This window comes from Centruroides vittatus, unplaced genomic scaffold (genome assembly GCF_030686945.1).
Source record: "Centruroides vittatus isolate TY-2023 unplaced genomic scaffold, ASM3068694v2 contig_1309, whole genome shotgun sequence".
Taxonomy (NCBI): Eukaryota; Metazoa; Arthropoda; class Arachnida; order Scorpiones; family Buthidae; genus Centruroides; species Centruroides vittatus.
In genome coordinates, this window is record NW_027120832.1 from 797,080 (window position 1) to 819,195 (window position 22,116).

The 22,116-nt window shown below is 36.5% G+C and overlaps 1 protein-coding gene, 1 long non-coding RNA gene and 2 pseudogenes across 2 annotated transcripts; 2 read left to right on the forward strand and 2 right to left on the reverse strand.

Moving 5' to 3' along the window:
• Positions 1 to 3,257: 3,257 nt before the first annotated feature.
• LOC136990000 (uncharacterized) lies at positions 3,258 to 11,098 on the reverse strand. The gene is made up of 3 exons (XR_010882992.1): positions 10,984 to 11,098; positions 10,537 to 10,591; positions 3,258 to 4,082 (listed from the first exon to the last, which is right to left on the reverse strand). It is a non-coding gene; the product is annotated as an uncharacterized lncRNA (long non-coding RNA).
• Positions 11,099 to 17,252: 6,154 nt separating this feature from the next.
• Positions 17,253 to 18,085, forward strand: LOC136990170 (protein FAM200C-like; annotated as a pseudogene).
• Positions 18,086 to 18,256: 171 nt separating this feature from the next.
• LOC136990179 (protein FAM200A-like) lies at positions 18,257 to 18,976 on the forward strand (annotated as a pseudogene).
• A 2,122-nt stretch (positions 18,977 to 21,098) lies between these two features.
• On the reverse strand, positions 21,099 to 21,845 carry LOC136990064 (uncharacterized). The gene has a single exon (XM_067288414.1). The coding sequence runs from the start codon at positions 21,843 to 21,845 to the stop codon at positions 21,099 to 21,101; it is 747 nt and encodes a 248-aa protein (XP_067144515.1).
• Positions 21,846 to 22,116: the final 271 nt, after the last annotated feature.

The following is a 22,116-nucleotide window of genomic DNA, read 5'->3' on the forward strand; positions in this document are numbered from 1 at the left end:
AAACAAAAACAGTAGGGGCATCTTCCGGAACACTCCGTTCGACTCCTACTCAATAACTTCCAGTATGATCAAACATCCTCCCCCTTCTCTTAGAAGAAAAGCCTCTGCATTATAATACAATAAAATCACAAAATGAACGACATTCCGACAAACCTCATGCTCGATCCACCTCAGGAAAGATTAAAATCAAGGAAACAAAATGGAGGGTAAAATATTGTAAGAAACACAATTCGACGTATCTACGGCGTGGAAGGAATGGAATTTCCTTGATTTTTACCAACAAGAGCCTAATTATTGCCCCTACAAAGAGGCAACCGGGATTCAAGAAAATTCCGTCCACACTAGAGGGGAGGGGATTACGGGGGAAGAGGATGGGAGGGGATTACAGGGGGAGAGGATGGAGGGGTTGATATTCAGCGGACGTCCGGTTTATTTCATTAAATTTTATACAGTTTATGCCTTTTATTACATTGATTTCAAAATTTCTCGCATGTTTCGTTTCTTCTTATGGTATGTGTCATTCGTAAAGTGATAAAGGTTTTAAGGGGGTTCGAGTTTTGTCGGATGTCCGAAGAGGGGAGAGGATTATAGAAACTCGGACAATGGGGAAGGGAATAAAACTTTGAAGAAAAATGCGGACGTAATTTATGCACAGCCCCTTACAAGTAAATTGAAAAATCTCGAAGGGCAGTCGATATCTACCCCAAAACTAACAAATATACATAAAAAGACGGCAATCACACATAATTAAAATACATCAAATTAAATGCAATATTATATTGAATACATCAAATTAAATACAATATAAATTAAAACAAAAGGGTATAAAAGTCCTCCGAAGAACCGCTTTACTTTTTAAGTTTCTGTTTCCCACGTAACTATTGCCCAGTTATCGTGTACCGGTAACGATTCGTTCTCGAGTGCAAACCAGAATTCTTGGGGATAATCTAAACAACGTATTAAGTAAGGAACTAAACGAAATTGAGTAGCGGAAAACTAAGTACTTCCATTTGACCAAATACAAACAAAACAATCCGCTTAACAAATTAGACGGCCAGTAAGGGACGATTTGACAGTCGGGAGACGACGTAGAATCGCCCGTCGTCTTAACGGCGGAAAACAGATATAACACACATTCTACATAAATAATCTTACGCAAGTTAACGGAAAAGACAAAACAAATCAGTCGTACTCGGAAATAGTATTTTTTTATCGAACGATTTTAACAAGGAATAAGTGTATTTTAAAGACCGGCTCTTTCTCGGCGTCTGAAAAATCTCTCCTCGGCGTGAGAAAATCTAATTCAAAATCTTCGTCCATGTCTTCCTGCTAAATAAAGCCGGCCGTATAAAACGAAATGGGTAAACGCAGGAATGGGTATCCTCGGCAGTCTCCAATATTGTGCTGGCAGCGAAATCCAAACAAATGGCCGGTGGCGGTCATTGCTGCCTTATTAGACCGGTCTAAGGCTACAGAATAAACACCTAGACCCCGAGCAAACATTAATGCCGATTTCATGGTAAATACATGACCGGCACGACTCTCTTGTCAAAAGGAAAAGTATGATGTATAGGGGTAATTTTACTACGGTACTAATTTGAGGTTGAAGGCATATATTTTAAATCGGGCATGGCCAACCCGCGGCCCGTTACGTTAAATTGTGTGGTCCTCTAAGCGATATTATATATCTATTAGAGCTTTTGTTTCCCGTTATGTGTATACCAAAACAATTAAATAAATGAAAATTTGAACGTGTCATTATTATAATGCGCAAGTATGAGTACGAACTCTTGGTATAACAATAAAATCTTATTTATTTCGTATTTGTTTTACTTTTTTAAAAGCATGTTTGCCTAAATTGTGGCCCACTGTAATGTTACGCGTGATCAAAGTGGCCCGCAAAACAATTTGGGTTGGCCAGGCCTGTTTTAAATGAAATAAATTAAAAATATGATTAAAAATTGCGGCCCGGCATTGTGACGTAAATACTCGTACAGTACATAGATTCATTATTAATTCATCCAAAACGACGTGGGCAGGTGTAAAGAAAAAGAAAACTGAAACTGTTACGAATGGAAGGGTGGACGAAGATGGTTTAGTTGCGAAGGCGATTTGCTAGCCACTTCCGAGTAAGAAATGTGTTCGATATTCTTACATTTATAACGTCATTTGTGATCTAAGCGACTAATAAAAATCGATATAGGTATTTGTCTGCTTTGTATTTATCGAGTATGTGTAATTTTTTTAACACTTGATTTTACAATGAATGATTAATAAAAGCTGTTAACCTAAGCCACCACAAAGATCGTAAATGCTAGAATATCGAATATTTTCCTACACTTTAAAGTGGCTGGCAAATCGCCTTCGTACCACCAACTTTGAATTTTCACCACACGAACGCCGTTGTGGTAACAGTTTTAAGTTTCTTTTTCGTTACCACTGTACTACGATTCTTGTCGAACGAATAAGTAGAGAAAAGTTTATGGTTTCTCGGTACCTTAAGCTTAATTCCAACAATAAAGACAGAATTTTAATAACATTACGAATAATTACGTAATTAATTCTTTCGGGATATTGAAGGCAGGACTTTTCGTTTTCGTAAGGTAGGTTTACAGACGGCGTCCGTTATTTAGTGTCCATCTATAAGTAAGGTGTGTCTAAAAATTTAACTTATTTTCGTTTTTAACCAATAGTAATTACGAATAAAGCGTGCGTAATCTGTAATTACGAGCAGATAATACCACATCAAGTAGCGCTAGAATATCGAGCAGCGATTAGCGCTGCTTGCCGCAGCGGTATAATCTACAACTAATGCTGGCTCGGGTTCTAGACGTTGTGGCAACGGACAAATCACTATCTATATGAAATAGTTTGGTCCGGGCCGCCGACAAATTAAGTCGCAGAGACGGGGTACGGAAATACAGCGAGTTTTACCCGGAAAGGTACGAACAAGCCAGTACGAAAGAAAAACTGCAGTCACGTGGATAGAAAATCGCGGTAACCTGTGGCCACGCCACTCCGGAAGGCCCGACACGGGCCTTCTTCGGTAGGAGCTCTGGACGGAAAATTTATCCTCGACGTATCGGCGCTGAAATTTCGGAACGACCCCGGCAACGACGCGTCTTCAGAAAAGACTTTAATTTAAACCCGAAAGCGCAGTTTTTTAAACGGTAGTCGATATAAAGCGGAGAGATAATCTTTCTTCGGAAAGATGGTCGGACAACCGACGGCGCCCGGAAAATCAAAGTAGGCCGTCGGCCGGGCCGGAACGTCTTTTATTAATTACTCTACTTTATTAACAATTTTCCTCGTTACAATGGTAAGAAAAGTTTACCCGGCCGCCGCCCGCTAACTTCCGGTTCGTCCAGGCCGCAGAACTCCCGCGGGCGCGCGCCCGATTTACCGTCCGATGGTCGCCACTCCGCCCCCAGGCCGTGGAATATTAAGAAAGGGGCGGAAGCCTTCTGGACGCTCGGGCGCGCTCCTCGGCGGGAACAAGACCGGGAAAGACCCGTCTTAACCATGGCAGAGGGTGGGTCCCGTGCCTTCGACCCGGAGGCGCCAAATAGGCCTCTGTAGGAGAAACCATTTCTTAACTTGGCCGAACTCTTAAAAGGGCCTTTCGACAGGCTCCGGCGCACCGCCCCTATGAACGACTGATCTCACCGCCGCTCCGTTACAATTGCCCGACTCTTCCGTCGCCCTGCGCGGAAAATCTCGGTTTCCGGCTCCCTCCGCCCAAAAGACACAGACGCCGGACTAACGGAGTGCCCAACGATTTATTGTTTTCCTGCGGTGACGACGATTTCCGTCGGCGACCAGAGAAGCGGCTGACGTCCTCCTTCCTTCCGCCTCTCGCTCGCTCCGCCCGGACGGACCCGAAACCGGAGACCGCCCGGCCCGACCCGCGGGCGGCGGAAAGACGGGAGGGGGCCGGATCCGGAAATACCAGGCGGGGATGCGGCGGGATTCTCCTCCCCCGCCGCGGTTCTCCTTCTATCCGTAGCTGAGGACGGTGCTGACTCTGATGGTGTAGTAGTAGACGGCTCGTCCCAGGAACACGGCGAAAGCCACGTAGCACGCTGAGGAGACAAAAAGACCTCAGTTACACTCGGAATGCTATTTCTTTATTTCCGCGCCCGCGCCGTCAGTAACGTTTCGGGCCGAAACATCGGGGAGGAACTAAAGACGCAACGGAAGGTAAAGCCGGCGGAAAGAAGTGCGTAAATACTGTATACTTCTTTTACGACTACTGTAATTACGCGGCGGCGCTTAAGTTCACCCACCAAATTCTAATTTGTGGCCGCCCCTAAATTACGGACGGTCTACGACCCGCGTACCGTGGCTAAGACGAAACTGTGTGACGTAAGGTCCTGTGCTAACGGTAAGGCCGGTCAAACGGACAACGGAATGACAAAACGATGTCTCTCTTGCCCTACGATCCGACGGAAAATTTTCGATTGTGGCCGCGGCGAAAGCGAAACGATAAAATTTATACAGAGGGAAACCCCAATTGGCAACGAGATCGTCGACACCACGTATTATAACAATGGCAATGGGCATAAACCCGCTTCGATAGTCGGACCCAGACGAAGGTAAACGAACTACTTAAAGCGAAGAATTATGTGAACTACTGAATTTTTATATTGGGTTTGGATGTCGGGCAACACACTAACATATGCTAAAGTTACCATGAGAAAACTAACCGTCCGACGTTGCATAGTTTCCCTCTGTTAGCCGGGACAGTAAAATGCATGTTTTTCCATCTTCACGTCATAAACGTTCAGACGTAAGCCAAACTATATACACCTCTACGAACAGCACGGCACAAATATGGCACAAATATGGCCCAGAAGGTGGAGTGAAAACGATTTGGTCACGTCAGATGACGTTCGTGTAAGTTTTCTATAGACCCGTACCATTCTTTGAAACGAAAAACGCAACAATAGGCTTCTTGTCAAGCCTTGGTATATACTTGTGAGCACTATGTTGGCTTCTTTACTCCTAGACTTATTACACCGTCAGGGATGGTGTAATAAGTCTAGGAGTAAAGAAGCCAACATAGTGCTCACAAGTACAGTATAAACGAAAAACACCTTCGCACGAAACTTTCTGTAAAAATTCAGTTACGTTAACTTCCATGAGAAATGCAAAATTCTCCAAAAAATCGGGAGATTAAAGTAGGTTCTCTCTAAACACAAACGGTTCCGGTCCCGTTCCCACATTAAAACGTCATCACATATGAAAACGATATGAAAACGTCATCACAGGACCCAAAAACCCTCCAGCAAGCCGAGCAAACTTAGTATGCCATTACAAAAACATAGTTACTTAGGACTAATGAACAGACTTATAATTAAGAACCGGTGCTAAAAAGTGCATTTTAGGTGCATATGCTCTAAAAACCTCAAAATATGCATTTCCTTTTTTTACTACATATTCTTCATCACATCATTAATTCATCATTGTTTACTTTTTCAAGTATTTCCATATACAAGAATTTAGGGCCTTATATTCGTCTTCGCGAAGAGCTCCAACTAGAACGGCAGTAACCATATTTTGTTGCTCATCTGTGGTCTCATCCACCACCAAGTAGATTTGTTCATTTTCAAGCTCATTTCGTAACTTTCTCAGCTTTGTCGGAAACACGTCTTCCCTTTAGGACTTTGTCAACGTTGTTTCATCGGGAATTGTCCTACACATGTATTTCTCCAGGAATGATTTAAGTGTTGAGCATGATAGTTTTGAAAATGGAATTCCTGCTTCACACATCGCCTCACATAATTCAAAATAAAAGTTATTATTTGACACAGAATCAATCACGTTTTTCTGCGATTGTGATATAAATAATTATTTACGCTTACGTTCGGCATTTTCCAGCAGTTTCATGTAGTTCTTGTGTTTAGCCGTTTGCATGTGCTATTGAATTTGAGATTTTCTGTTGAGAATAATATGTGCATCGCAGGCATCACAATGCAGAACCTTCCCATCGATGCTAAATATTTCAGGCCCTCCAGATTCAGCAAAATAGGCTGCAAAACAGACAATTTCAATGATGATACTTTCGGCATTTTCAATCTGTATCCAATAATGTAGACCTGACTCAGGTCTATAGCTGCTTTTTGCAAACTAACAAAATGAAAGTGACCCCACTGCCCCACTGTATAAATAATTTTTAGGAAGAAGAGGTGTGGCCTGGACAACAAAGTCCAAGATTAAATATCTTCTGGTATTTTTCTGTTAAACTGTCCAATGGGTAGCAACAGGATGTTAATCATTCAATCATGAAACAAACTAATGAGAACCAGTTTAAAAAAGGGGGGCACAATTCCTGGGGAGTGAAGAGAGGAGATTGGCTAGCGAAGTTTTTAGGAAATTGGCAAGTATGCCAAATTTAGGGTTTTTTTTTTTTTATACCAAAATATTCTCAAATATGCATTTTAGGCTTTATTACCAAAATATGCATTTTTAGGTTTTTATAACTCTGCCCCAGATAACCATATCAACAAAATACCATATTTACTCACATATAAAATGAGGTTTTAATCCATTTTTCACTGCTTCAAAACCTAGATCGTCCTATACACACGAGTGAAAGATTATTTTCATTTTTGTATAATTTTTTTAAACTGGGATAATTGCATTATTTACTGGATTCTCACCTTCTGGTGTTTAAAAACAAAAGTATTTTACCTGGTTTGTGTCAATCGTTCTTGTGTATTGTCAGGAGTAAAGATGAATGGCAATAGGAAAAACAAAGCTTTTGAATTGAATTCCAAATTGAAATTCCAAAATTACACGGGAGCCTGAAATAAGTTTTAATTCATTCTGACATGAAAATGGATGATTATTTGGATCAGAATTTGAAGAAACTCATAAGTGTAATCAAGGAAGAGTGAATTCGACTGTTAAGAATTGGCAAAAAGGTTCCCGATTGTCCAGCTTTACATGAACAAATTATGTTATTGATTTTACAAGATTTTTCCTTGAAGTTTAAAATGCCAGTAATTTTTGCGGGACAATGTGTGCATTTATGTGCATTTGATATTTTATTTGTGATTAAATGAAATGAAATTAGAATTGTATTAATAAATCTAATTTTCTTTATTTTAATCTTTAAAGTCATACCTCGTCCTATATGCAAGATCATCTTATATTTGAGTAAATATGGTAATTGCAGATTTGGAACTTTCAATGCAAGGCCATCAAGTAAAAAAATACGTGAAAAAATGATTGACCATTGACCATCAAAAATATAAAAATCCAATTCCTACTTATAAATACTCCAATAGTCCTAAGTAACTATGTCAGGGGTGGCCAACATACGACCCGCAGGGGCTGCATAAACCCAATCATGCGACTCGCACAAACCATATGGTTTATGGGACCATACCATACCATATGGTTTATGGGACCATATGGTTTGTGTGAATCGCATGATTGGGTTTATGCGGCCCATGATTAATTTTTTCAATATTAGCTACTTAACTTCCAATAATTGGTCGAATGAATGATTTGCAATACTTCTTCATTTTAAAAAAATTCCATTGTAGAGATTTACAACTTTTGTATTCATCTGTTATAAATTTACATTATTTGAAGAACGAAAGACCTCACACTCACTGAAACTCATCTGCCATTCCACCACATCACTCTGTTTATGCTGATGTGTGACACACAGCGCTGCCTGCCTGTCGACCCTTCTTTTGTTTTTGCTTGTAGGTTTCTTTGCATTGTAAAATGACATTGCACGTGTCAGGAACTTCTCTTCAAACAAACCTGACCTGCCGCACAGGTCAGCGTATTTGTATTTAACATGATTTAATTTTAATATTTCATTCAACCCGTGAAAAATTTTTTTTGCCAATTCGGCCCGGGGGTAAAAACTGTTGGCTACCCCTGAACTAGGGAAAACTTGCTTAATTCATACTTGCTCCTAATTCGTACTTCGCTTATATCTCGACTCCGGTAATAGCTATTAGTGCCTTTAGTGACAAAAAAAGTAAATAACAAATCGGCCATATTACCATCTGACAGACAACATGCTGTTACGCTGCTTCCGACAAAAATATTGAAAAGGTAAGTTTTTTCAACTTTTTCTGTAATATTTTTGCACATTTCGTAAGAACGTTCTTCAAATTGGATCGTGTATAAGTTTTTTAACTATCTGTGATGTATTAATGTGTATTTTTGTGATTTCACCTGATATGACGATATATGAGTATTTGTTGTCAAATTTTTTGGAGGCAAATGCAAAACTTGTTCGACTCTTGTGCCTATTTTGTACTCCAGGCAAGTTCTTAAAACGTACTGGTACGATTTAGGAAAACCATTTTAGATGAATGTCACAATAATTACCGATTCGTAAACTGTTATTTTTTTTACTAAGTTACTGATTTCAAAAATAACCGTAAAAGTTCAAAACAAATTAAAACTAAATTGTCTTTAATTTTAGAACAACATGTCAAAGAAAATATAATTCTTGAAGTAAAAAAAATATGGAAGCAGCAATTAAAAAATATAATGACGGTTTATAAGCTTTCTAAAATTTTGGCTCAAAAAGGGAAACACCAGGTTTGAGCTGTCACTAGTAGCGAATGTGGTATCAACACCACACGCATCTGCTGTATGAACGCTGCTGGAGAATTCGTGCCACCCATGCTCATATGTAAACGTAAAAGAATGGCCGATGACTTAAAGCGTGGAGGGCCACCGAATACGTTGTACAGTTGTTCAGAAATCGGATGGATTCTAAGTACATTATTTGTCGAATGGCTTGAACATTTTATAAAGTGTCTGAGACTGCAAACATCGCAAGACAGTCAAGTTCTTCTCATCTTAGACGGTCATTCGACGCACACGAAGAACATTGATGCCATTTATCTTGCAAGGGACTATGAAATAATCACGCTCTTTCTGCCAGCACATACGACACATAAGTGCGTTCTTGTTCTTATAGAAAGTCCTTATAAAAAAGAGCTCGAGAATAAAATAGAAGAATTCAAGAACAAAAACGTATCAAAGAATCTTGGTGCAAAGAAAAGTAAAATTAATAAACTATCACAAAAGGAGAATAAAAAAAGAAATAAGAAAAAAAATGAAAATAACAGTTGGTTCTGTAAATTATGCAAAGACGACGCAAAAGAAAGTATGATCGAATGCACACGATGTAAGATATAGGTATATGAACTTTGCGCAGGAACCAATAAAAAGCAACGGATTACAACTGCGATGACTGCCAAGAATTGGCAAAGACCATCAGCCGAATCTACACACGTATTAATACATTATTGATTAAGATTTTGATTCTTAAGATGCAAACCAATGATAGAATCTCAAAGTACGATTTAAGAATATATCAGTACGATTTAAGATGAATGGTTCTAAATCGTACTTTTTTGGTGTTTTTTTAAATTGTTTATTTCTCAGAAGTTTATAAAATTTATGCTAAATTTGATTATGGTAGTAATAAAATATTTCTCAAATAAAAGTTACTTACAATAAAAAATATTTGTGTTTATTAATTTCGATAATATAATGGTTTTTCCTTAAGGGGTACGAATTAGGCAAGTTTCCCCTATGTAATTAAATAATACAGGCAAGAAGCTTTTTCATATACTGGTATGTGATGTTTCTGCAAGAGGGAAGTCCTCATTGTTTTCTATGGTAACCAAATATATGCACATCATTCCTTTGACAGCCAGATGGCTGAGTGGTTAAGGTGGCAGCCTACCACTCTGGGGACCCAGGATTGAATCCGGATGGGTTGAAAAAATCCCCAGGAATTTTTTGGGAGTAGTCTCCTCATATCACAACTCTGAGTAAATTGTCCCTGCCCTGCCAAATGGCACTACAGAGTACAAAGAGACTGTATTATAATCATACGAAAATCGGGGAACCCAGAAATCACTGAAGTGACTTGGACAATAAAAGTCAAACCAAAATAAGTGCTCGGGCTCTAGCTCTAGTGATACAGCCCAATGGGGACCATCCTTCCTTGCCTTCCTCGCTCTCAAGTTCAACCCTCTAATGCTTACATACAGTTTGTACACACTCAACCAAGAACTGAGTGATGCTTAAGTTTTTGGACTGCAGGGCCCCCTTCCCAAAGGGGCATATAGCAAAGCTATAGATCTTCAGACCTCTTAACCATGTTCTGTCAAATCCTTTAAGTTTTGTGAGCATTGCACTTCTGTTGTGGGCCAGGTGGATTGGGGGTAGTCTAACCGGATAGTCTCCTCCATCTCTCACCACCTGGCCACCCCGATGTGGGCTTGCTTAAAAAGGCCCTCTTAGTGCCTATAGGGCAAAAAAAGTTTAAAAAAAAAGCACATCATTCCAGGGTTAGTTTTCCCATTGTAGCACACTGCACAACACTTGCCAGTACTGACACATCAAGTTATTATTTACATAGACAATATATAGAATTTTGGTCTATTTTCACGATTATACCTAATTCGTTATGCAGTATTTAAATATTCATGTTTTTGTACCAAGTTTAAATGAAAAAATAAAGCTATAGCTTATAAAATTTACCTGCATAAAGTGCGATCCAAGCTCCTGCGTATTTTCCATCGTATTTTGTTGTAACCTAAAGACAGAATTATTTTGTTTTGTAATTTTAAACACAACAAGTCCTAATTAAATTAAGAATATTTTACATTTAACTCAAAACTTTTTAATTTTTGAAATTACCAATACAAAATCCATAATTTATAGAAAAAATTGTTCTTTTTATCTGTAAATTTTCTATCGAGAGTTTATGTACCAACCTTTGTCGGAACTTTGTAAATATTCAGAAAACCAATCCGAAAAAACAATTACAATTAATGCTTAATTGTTATAGTCGGTGTATTTATTTCCCTTAGAATTAGCATTTAGAAAAACAAATAGTGTGTAATATCTTAACAGTTTTGATTCCTAAATTAAACTATACAATATTACTGCCATAACATAGATATAAGGTAATAAAAATTTACTTACCGTAACGACAATTGCTACAACAAGAAATATTAAAGATAATGCAACAAATATTAAAACTCTGCAACGTGCAAAATTAACACCAACTGTGGACCTAAAATTTAAAACATTTTATTTTTAATTTTGTACATTCATAAGAATAAAATGAGAATATGCAATAGTAAAATTTATTAAATAATTACTACTAATTCATTTATATTGAAATGAAATAAAATGTTGAAAAAAATTTACATTGCTGTTCATTCATCTAAAACAAACACATTATTTTACTTCTGTAATTATTGTTGTTGGTTTAAGATAAAATAACTAAGTATTTTATAAATTAAATTTTAAAATATTTATTAATGAAAAACATATAATTCAAAAAATGTGGTGTTTTGTATACAAACATTTACTAATTGATTCACTCATTTAAGACAAGCACACAATAGAAAATTCAACTGTAGACTTTCTCTAAGCCAATGTGTTCTAATTTTAATCAATGCAAAAAATATTATCTTGCAGTTTCCATAGAATAAAAAACAGATAAGATTACACTTTATGCCAAATGTAATAAAATAAAAGTACAAAATCTGTCTTTCGGTGTTAAAAAAACTACACTTTATTTCCTCAAAAATCATGCAAGAACTTTCAACATTATCCTCATTTTCAGGCTAATGAACACAAGGAAACAAAGCATCACAGCTTGTTTGATTATAACCACTGACTTCTAATTGGTTGACGATACCATTCTATGGATGTATTTGCGTCAAAAGTCGAACACTGCTCAACTGGCTTTGCATTTGTTTTATGCCTCCTCCAGCATAAAATATTGTGGTCACATGATTAAAAATAATTACGATGAGGGTTTTTATGCTAGTGGAGTCACGATCTCATGTAACTTAAATTATGAACACTGAAATTTTGAATCTACTGCAAAACATCTTGTAATATAAAAATGTAAAAGTTTAACTGGTACTCTGAATACAAAAGTTATAAATTAGTGGAAAGAACACAAAACGATAACCATACACTAAATATAGTCGAACCTATTTTCAATTATTGGGATGAGAAAATCATACTAATAAATGACCGTTCGAGCAACCAGCTTTATGCTGGATGTATGCATTTATGCTTCAATCGTCTCAAGAAAGACAATCCAAAGATGGGAGCTAGGAAAGGTCCATTACATGTGTCATTAGACAAAATATATGATCTTTCCTAAATGAATAAATGTGTGTTTCATTTAAAGAAAGAAGTAAACAGAACAAGAAAGTATTTATTGAGATTAAAAATTGCAGCCTGGAATTGTGACAATCATATTTTTAATTTATTTCCTTTAAAATGTGCGCTGTCCACCTCAAATCAGTAGTATCTTGCCCCTGTACTGTACATCATACTTTTCCTTTAACAACAGAGTCATGCCAATCATCTATTAACTGGAAAACTTTTAAATTGAAAATAATGTGACTTCCAGTTTGCACCAGTTCATATATAGTCAATCAGACCCTCCTGCCCCTAAGATTTTCATATCTGGTCTCAGATTTCATCTACTTAACTCTGTTCTCGAGATTAATCTTCTTAATGTTCCAATATTTTCATTAATAATTATGTGCAAATTTGCAACAAGGCTGAGAACCAAGAGTTTCAATAAGCAGAAATCGGATACACTACATTAAAATAAGTCACTTGGACTTTATGCTGAAAATTGATATTCTATGAAGTAAGTTCTGATATAAAATAAAATATGGAAAAATTTCTCAATTATGTAAGTTATATATAATATTGTGAGGACCACCACCGCCCTCCAAAAACATCTATATATATATATATTGTAAACTTATTTGTAACTTTTGTTTATTTACTTTATATCCTTTTTATTATGTATTCACATGAACCTTAATTGTATCATGGATAACAACCGAAGATGGTAAGAGGAAATCTTCCTATTCTACCAATCTAGGGACCCCCCCTTTTTTATATCAAGTAAGTAGAATAAAACGGTTTATCATTCAAAATATCACAACATGCCAGAGAAAAGATGAATCATGACAACTCAAAGATGACTATGAAAGCCTGATGTCATCACAGGATAAGAAGACACCAACTCAAAGATGACTCTATGATAGTCAGAACAATCAACAAACAATGACTAAGAGCAAAGATGAGTCATGACAACTCAAAGATGACTATGAAAGCTTGATATCATCACAGAATAAGAAGACTCAGAGATGACTCTATGAAAGCTCAACGTCATAAGAAAAACACTGCCAATGAATCATCACCTGATGATGAACTTTCTTAGGCTGAAAAGGTTTAAAAAGCAGAGCTCCAGCCAGAGAAAGTCAGTCAGAGAAACCAGCCAGAGAAGTCAGCAGAGAAACCAGCCAGAAGAACGAGAGTCGAGAAAGAAGGCAGTCAGAGTGAGGACACGGTCCCGTTAGAAGGACAGCTAGCAGGAAACAGCGAAATAGTCAGCAATTGTGGATACAGTTCCAACCCGAGAAAGAGTGACTTAAGAGAAGACAACTCAAAACGAGCAAGAACCAGACGAAGTGCAGTGAACACCGGAAACCTCCGCAGTCTTGGCCGTCAAGTCAACGTCACAAGAGAAGACATCTTGTTATCTGGTATGTTGTGAGTCGCGGAATACCCCCCTATTAGGTACCCCCCTCGTTGAATAGAAAAGAATAGGCAAATTTCCAAAAAAAATCGGTTTTTATAACTCTGTTCTAAACTTTCGTTTATGTTAATAAATGTCCTTAAATTGGTTAAATCTGACTCTGCATTCTTCCTCCTGAGAGACTCATTCCTGGACTTCAGAGTGACTCTTACCCTCGCGCCTTAATCATCTTTTTTATCTCAAACGGTGGTGTGTCCGACAAAACACACCTGGTGGCAGGACTCTACCTAGAAAAGTACGTAATAAACCTTTTACGGCCCGATCTCCACAATATGTTTAATGGTAATAATTAAAATTTATGGTTTAACTAATCTTTCGTTTCGGTCCTAGTGTTCTAAATAGAAAAAGATTTAGAATAATAAAATAAAATAATGATACTAAATACTTTTTGCTTTAGCTCAATGTATTATTTTATTACTAGTAGCCCAGGATGCCCTCTAGTGGGCATTCTAGTAGCATTACAAATTCCTATGAGGCACATTTTATGCACTTAATATATGAAAGGTTCCTCCCTAGAGGTGTATTTCTTTGGTGGTGTCATGAAAAGTTTCTATTACTAAAATATTATCTTCCGAGAATTTCTATTATTAAAATATTACCTTCCAGAAGTCCACTATATAATTTTCAAAACTATTTGTTTATTCGTTTTTTCGTTATTCGCCCCCTAGTGCACATTACAGGCATTCTGTGACAATAATAAATTCCTATTACAAATATACTAAATTATTTATATCATTATTGGCCAAATGAATAATAATAATTTATATTGTTAATTTAAATGTTTGAAATATGACACACAATAGGGGCGCCTCTAGTGCCCGTTTTTGGCATACCGTTACATGGACGGACAGACACGTGTTCAATGGGTTATATATATGGATTATTACAAATCATTGCTTATAGCTACTTTGTTTTTACAAGACAAATTAGTGAATGTCTGAATTCCCATTATTATTCGTATTATGCATGTTCAAGATTGTTATAAGGTATTTATTTATGGTTTATTAAGGATAATATGAATTATTAATGTTTAATGATTAATAATCAGTTCATTTTAATTCTATTTTTGTTAAAATTAAATTTAATAAAATAAATTGTGTATAAAAAAATAGCTGGAAATTTAATAATATTTGTAAATATTGTTTACTTAAGCACAAATCATAGGCCACCAATGTCAGTCATCTTGCAAAACAGCAGCATTTGTGGTTAGGCCTGTTGTTGTAGTTGGTTGTGAAAACACTTAGGTGTCATTTTGAGCATAAACATTCCTGGACACCATACATTAGCCATATACTAAACACACCAGTCTTATCTTCCAATCTTTTGCCAAAATAGCAAAAAACAGTCAGGGATTATCATCCAGTGCTATGAGCACAATCTAATATGATTTTTATCCCAATAATTACAAATGTTTTTGGTAATTGGAATCGTGTTGTCAATAATTTGCATAACAAGTATAAAATCTTGAAAGCTCAACATAAAACCCTGCTGTACATTACCAAGGCCTATAACACAAAGCCCAGTAAACAGATACAGCAGTATACAGATAATTGCCCAGAAGCCACAGGTGATCTTTCACATCATCATCTATGCCAAGAAATGGTGTATAAAACAAAACAGACCTATCACAATTAATGATGGCAATATTGATCCCACTGACATTGAGCTGTGTATTCCATTTGCTAACACTGAGAACCCTGGCAAGAAGATTTTTCTCTCTAACACACCTCCTGAGACAGCTATCAGTACTTATACTGATCAAACTAAAGTGAATGAAAAGATGGGATGCAGCTTTGTAGCCTTTGCAAACAACAAGGTGCACTCAACACAATATAAAACTGGGAAATGACTGCAGTATTCTATAAGCTGAGCTACTGGCCATCACTAAAGCAGTCACATGGAGCTCTAACAACTATAAGGACAGCCACATCCATATTATTATTGACAGCACAATTGTAATTCATGTAATTCATGTGATCAACAGCAGCAACACACACCCCATGGTCAAAATAAATAGAACTCTCCAGCACACCAGCAACTGGTTCTACCTTTCCTGGACCAGAGCCCACCAAGGCAACTTTGGAATGAACTTGTGCTGGCTAAGGAAAAAGCTCTCAGTAGCAGTATTCCCATCAGTTACAGCAAGAAACCTTTCTCTTTTATTGGTAAAGCCGTTTGGGATGCAACTGGCATGCAGCCTGAACTAGAGCCACAATGACATACTTTTTTTTCCAAACATCAAGAATCTTTATACCCTTACATGGTTCACTCCTCCTAGTCACATTACACAATTCTTTACAGAAAATGGCCAATAATATCTAATTAATTTGGCTGATAGTTGGATAATTAAGTATTAATTTTTCTGTTTTCTTTTACTGTGTATATATATATATATATATATTTTTATACTGTGTATATGTATTTATATACACAGTATAAAAATTAATACTTAATCATCCATCACGCAAATTAATCAGGCAGAAATTATGCTACAAATATTAAGCACTATATTGAAGTAGGCCAGTGAGCATTGAACACATCCTTAGATGATGCCGTGGGTAACTTTTGGATGGTTATATCTAATATCTAAAGTTTAAATTGTGTGTCTAGAACAGGGGTCGCCAAAGTGGTCGATATCAACCCCCAGGGGTCGATGTAACATTATTGGGGGTCGATGCGGCTAGGGGACGATTGGGGGGGTCGATGCAGCTAGAAGTCGATTGGGGTAGGTGGAAAAATTGAAACTAAATTAATTTTAGTTAGTCTTAGCCTTTTCTTTGTTTCTTTGTTCTCTCTTTTCGTAAAACTTTCCAACGACCGTTATCACCTTTGGGTAGGATTAGCCCTTTGTTCTCTCTTTTCGTAAAACTTTCTAACGACCGTTATCGCCTTTGAGTAGGATTAGCTGTTCTAAGAATCGGGGAAGACAATAGAAGGTAGTGTGGCCTGGGGAAGAGCGGCCAAGAGATAAGATACTTTTTGACTAGACATGAAGGGTGTCAAAAGGAGCTCCGAACGAAGTTTGTATAGAGGAGAGAAGTTCGAGAGAGTCCAGCGAGGGACCGAGATAGTTTGGAGTATCTGGACCATACTTGGACGGTATTTGGACCGTACTGAATCACTTGTATGAACACCAAATATAACTACGAAACTTGCAGAGGTCACAGACAAAGGTTTATAGAAGGTAAGCTAAATTTATTTGATAAAAATACTAGCATAGAAAGCTAAGTAATCGTTTTTCTTTTCAAAACGAATTTTGTTCTCTGGAGTCAGACTTCAGCACGGGCTTTGAGTCCCACCTCGGTCGAGGGTGGTAACGGGCTAGCCTTTTTTTTTTTAGATCCAATAAACTACGTGCTGCAGTTTTTGGTTGTGTATCTATTTGTTAAAAGAAAAAAATAAGTATACATCTAAAAGCAGCAATGCCTCGTTTATTAGATTTAATATCCAAAAAAGCTAGGATTGATGAAGCGGTGGCAAGCTAAACTCTGTTAGAAAATTGTAGTTACTTCTGTTCACCTTGATACGATGTAACTTCATTTCTTTTATTATTTATAGAACCCCAATTCTGCAATGGCAGCTCAGTTTTTTTTAAAAAAAATGTCGACAATATTCATTGAATTATTTAAAGTTTGGATTTATTCCTTCTCCAACAAATGAAACGATGCCTATGTGTCTTCTTTGTGAGAAAACTTTTATAAATGATGCAATGAAACCAGCTAAAATGAAAGACCATCTTGAGAGAGTTCATTCTGATAAAAAGGATAAAGATCTTGATTTTTTTAAAAACACTTAAAAGAAAATTTGCAACACGACCAAATATAAAAAGTTTTATGAAGCCGTCTGCTTCTTCTATAAATGATATTGAAGGAGGCTTAATCGCTTCATACAAGATTTCGCTCAATATAGCAAAAAAGGGAAAACCATACACAACTGCAGAAGATATAGTTGTACCTGCAATTAAAGATGTCATTGAAAATGTAATGAAAAAAGACTCTGTTGATGTTTTAAAGTGCTTACCATTAAGTGCGAATTCAGTAAAACAGCGTATTGACGAAATGGCCGAAAATGTCGAAAATATAGTAGTTTCAGAGCTCAAAAATTGCAAATTTTCTATTCAACTTGATGAGTCTGTTTTTGGTGTTTCTTCTCTTCTTATGGCTTACGTCAGATATTTTAGTAAAAGTAAATGTCAAATCAATGATGAATTTTTATTTGCTAAATATCTTGAATGTGATGGAAAAGGTCTGACAATATATCGGAATTTAGAAGAATATTTAAGCAGTAGCCACAGATGGCGCACCTGCTATGGTAGGCTGTTACTGAGGTTTTGCAACTTTTCTTAAAGAAAAAGTCCCTGGAATACATACTGTTCACTGTGTGTTGCATAGAAACCACCTTGGAGCAAAATATCTCAGTCCAGATTTGCATAACGCTTTATAGATTTGTATTAAATCTATTAATCAAATTAGAGCCCACCCTCTTAAATCAAAATTGTTTTCCAAACTTTGTGAGAAAAATGACGAATTAACAAACCAGTTACTTTTACACACCAAAGTCAGATGGTTATCTAGAGGTGCATGTTTACAAAGGCTCATTGAGTTATTTGATTCTATGATAGAATTTCTTAACAAAATAAATTCTGTTCTAAGTGATGAACTGCAAAAACATAAGAACCACATTTTTTACTTAGCGGACTTATTTGTAAAATTTAATAATGTTCAAACAAGGCTCCACGGTAAAGATGTGACAATTATTCAAGCTCGGACAATTCTTTTAGGTTTTCAAGTTAAATTAAACTTGTTTAAATCTTCATTGTTACGTAAAGATTTTCAGTACTTTCCAAATCTAAGACAATTGCAAATAATAGATGAAGACTTGGAAATATATACAAATCATCTTCAAAAATTGAGCAATGATTTTAAAGTGCGTTTTGCAGATTTAAAAAATATTGATATTCCAGAATGGATTATGGTGCCATTTTCCGCTCAAATCGAAAACGTCGACATCAACCTGCAAGATGAACTTATAGAATTATTAGCAGACCTTGAAGCAAGAACACTTTATAAAAATTTAACTTTAAGCAATTTCTGGACGAATGTAAACATAACAAAAAAATACACCAAACTTTGTGATATTGTAAATCCTCTTATGTTGGCATTTCCAAGTTCATATATGGTCGAAGCTGGTTTTAGCCATGTTAATTCCATCTTAACCAAACAGAGAAATAAGTTAAATGTGGAACTTTGAGGCGATTTAAGACTAAAGCTAACAAATTTTGACCCAAATATTGCTAATCTTGCAAAGGAACATCAAGCTCACCCGTCTCACTGATTGTGAGTTACAAATAAATGTAAAGTATGTAAAATTAAAGGAAATGCATGGTAAGATCGTTTCTCACTTTTTTTTTTGCTCATACACTGGCACTTGTAATAAAACTTTTCGAAGGGGGTCAATGCGAGGTTTCGGAAAGTTGTTGGGGGTCGACGATCAAAAAAGTTTGGCGACCCCTGGTCTAGAAGGAAGGAATCGCTTGGAGATCCAGGTGGCATAACTTGTCAGTGCACTGCACAGTAAGCAGAGGTTGCAAGTTTGACTCAAACTCTGGGCCGATTCTTTTCTTCCAGAATATTCTATATTTAAATTAAATTACAGTTACTATTTTCATTAAGAGATGGTGCCTAATATCTACCCCTAGTTATCCTAATCCTGTAATTTCTAATTAATATTTAAAGCATAATTTCTGCCTGATTAATTTGGCTGATGGTTGGATCATTATTAATACAATGGGTTTTTGAGATGTTTATATATAATTAATACTGATATATATCAATATAGGTTAAGTTGCTCTGTCTATGTATTTGATAGACATTTTGGATTTGTATATAATGTACTGTACCATTGTAATGTTAACTGTGGTATATCTTAAGCTATCTGATGACTAGAATGGCCTATTACCATTCATTTGTGCTGCAAATGATCATATTGCACAGTGCAGGATATTCTACACATTATGTATATCCTGTACTGTGCAGTATCATGCATCCGCGTATAATGTATTTAAGTATTGTGTAACACATTGCCTCAATGTATCGTCCATTGTCACTATTAATTGCATTCCTGTTATGCAAACATTTTTGTTGTGTGCATATCTTGAATTTTCTCTGTTTTGAAACCATCTACATAGCTTATAGCCATATATATGTTACCGGCCAAACCCGATTTCAGGCCAAACTAGTTTGTCCTACGCATGTCAGGATATACTAGTTTAGCCTAGGACAATCTAGTTTGGCCTAAATACTTTAGGCTTAACTAGTTGGACCTAGGCTGAATTGATTTAGAATTATTATTCAAATCTATTAATGGTTAAAATAAAATTAAAAGGCAATCAAGTAGACAAACAATATTTATTCAAACATAGTCTACTTAATTATAAAAAACAGTATTGATTAGAAGTGACACAACACTTGTACTAAACTATAAAATAAAAATAAGCTAATCAGTACTTATCAGTTTGTATTTTTTTATTAAGCCATGCACTTTTAAAAGGTAATTAACTTTTGAAAATATTTTCAAAAATTCAAACGAAATAATAAAAATAACATTGAACATAAACGTACTCAGCAAAAATATATATACACCAATAACCACCACCTTATAAGTTGCTGAGGGAATTTTAATTAAGAAAACTAACATTTTTGATCTATTCCATAGATCATCCTCAGGTTCGAACTGACGAACAAAAACAAAAATAATTCCAAAGAATGGAACACAAAATATTTAAATTCAAAAAACCGACAACGGAGCAACTAATTAAAATTAGAATTAAAGCGCAAAAAATACATAAATGTAAACTAACAAACATAAAACAATACCAAGGTTATTAGTACACGCTAACATCATTTAACAGATAATAAAATATTAAAGTTCTCCAAATACGAAACACATCGCAAATCATGAGCCATTTGTAAGTCTCTTAATTGCAAACTTCCAAGCCGACGGTAATCCCTCAGCGTCCCTGGCGTTAATGCATCTGTTGTCGAGTCTACTCTTATATATTTCTATTTTTTCCGCCATCCTTGCTAAAGTTGGAGAATATATTTGCTTGACGATTTCCGCTTCTTCCCATCCAACGACGGATCCTTCCGCCTGGGCCATCTGGGCCAGAACAGTTGCGTTAGAACTTTTCCTTACATCATATTTATGCTCTTTGATTCTTACACCTAGGTTTCTCGTTGTAACCCCTATATACTCCTGTTTTAGACCTAATTGCTGGTTTTCATAAGGGATCCTATAGACCCCAGCTTTATCCTCTTTCTTAATCTCCTCTTTATCAGTTCTCAGAATTTTGTAGAGGTTCGGGGCTCGTTTTAAGATCAATGTTGATTTTTTAATGTCCGCTATCTCCTTCATAATGCCCCGTACATTTTTGTTGAATGTAAACTTAGTATATCCACTAGTTCTTTTGTTTAGAGGTTCTTGCGTCGCTCTTTTCAAACTTCCTCACGATACCATTAATTACGTTTCTTCTGTAGCCCAAGTTCTCAGCTATTCGCATGATCCTGTCGATTTCGTTAACCCTGTCCATAACGTTATCGCAATAAGTAAAAGCCCTCCTGACTAAGGTATGAAAGGCTGCCAATTTATAATGAAATGGATCATTTGACTGTGGCGGGATGTAGAGTGGGCTGTGCGTCGGTTTAGTATACACTTTAGTGGATAGATGCCCTCTCTTAAAAGTGATATTGATGTCCAAGAAGTGTATCTCTACTGAACTTTTCTGCTCCAGTTTCAGACGTAGGCCGTCTTCGTTATCGTTAATTCTTTCTATAAAGGTACTGATTCCTCGATTACTTCTCCATATTATAAGGATATCGTCAACATATCTCTTGTAGTAAACTATATTGTTCCTGAAGCTGTGTAGAACTTTTTCTTCAATTTTCTTAACCACTAATTCGCATAGAAACCCCGACATAGGGCTTCCCATAGGAACTGCCCTCTTCTGTTTGTAAGTATGGCCTTCGAAGCCAAAGAAGGATTCACAGCATACCAGGTTAGCCATCTCCAAAACATCGTTCCTGTGGTGTAACAACTCTGGATTTACTTTAAATAAGGATTCCATTAGCGCTTCCAAACAGGATTCAATTTTCACGGATGGGTACATACTCTCGTAATCTAATATAGTACCCACTTCCTCATCCATCAGAGTTATGTCTTGCAGCTCTTTAACTACTACCGCAAGATCCTTTGCAACCAATATACTGCCTTCTAGTAGGGAGGAAAGATAACCGTGCAACCTTTTTTCTAAGAAAAAAGTAGGGGCTTTAAATTTTTCCACAATTGGCCTTATTCTCTTGCCTTCCTTATGCGTTTTAGCAAACACAAATAGTTTGGGACCCCAGGTCTGGGGTTACGGCACTTCTTGATAAACGGTAAAATCGTCGAGAGCTTACTTCCTTAGAGTTTCTTGAGCC

Coding starts and splice junctions, on each gene's coding strand:
- LOC136990064 (XM_067288414.1), bottom strand. CDS start 21,845: ATGGATGAGGAAGTGGGTACTATATTAGATTACGAGAGTATGTACCCA.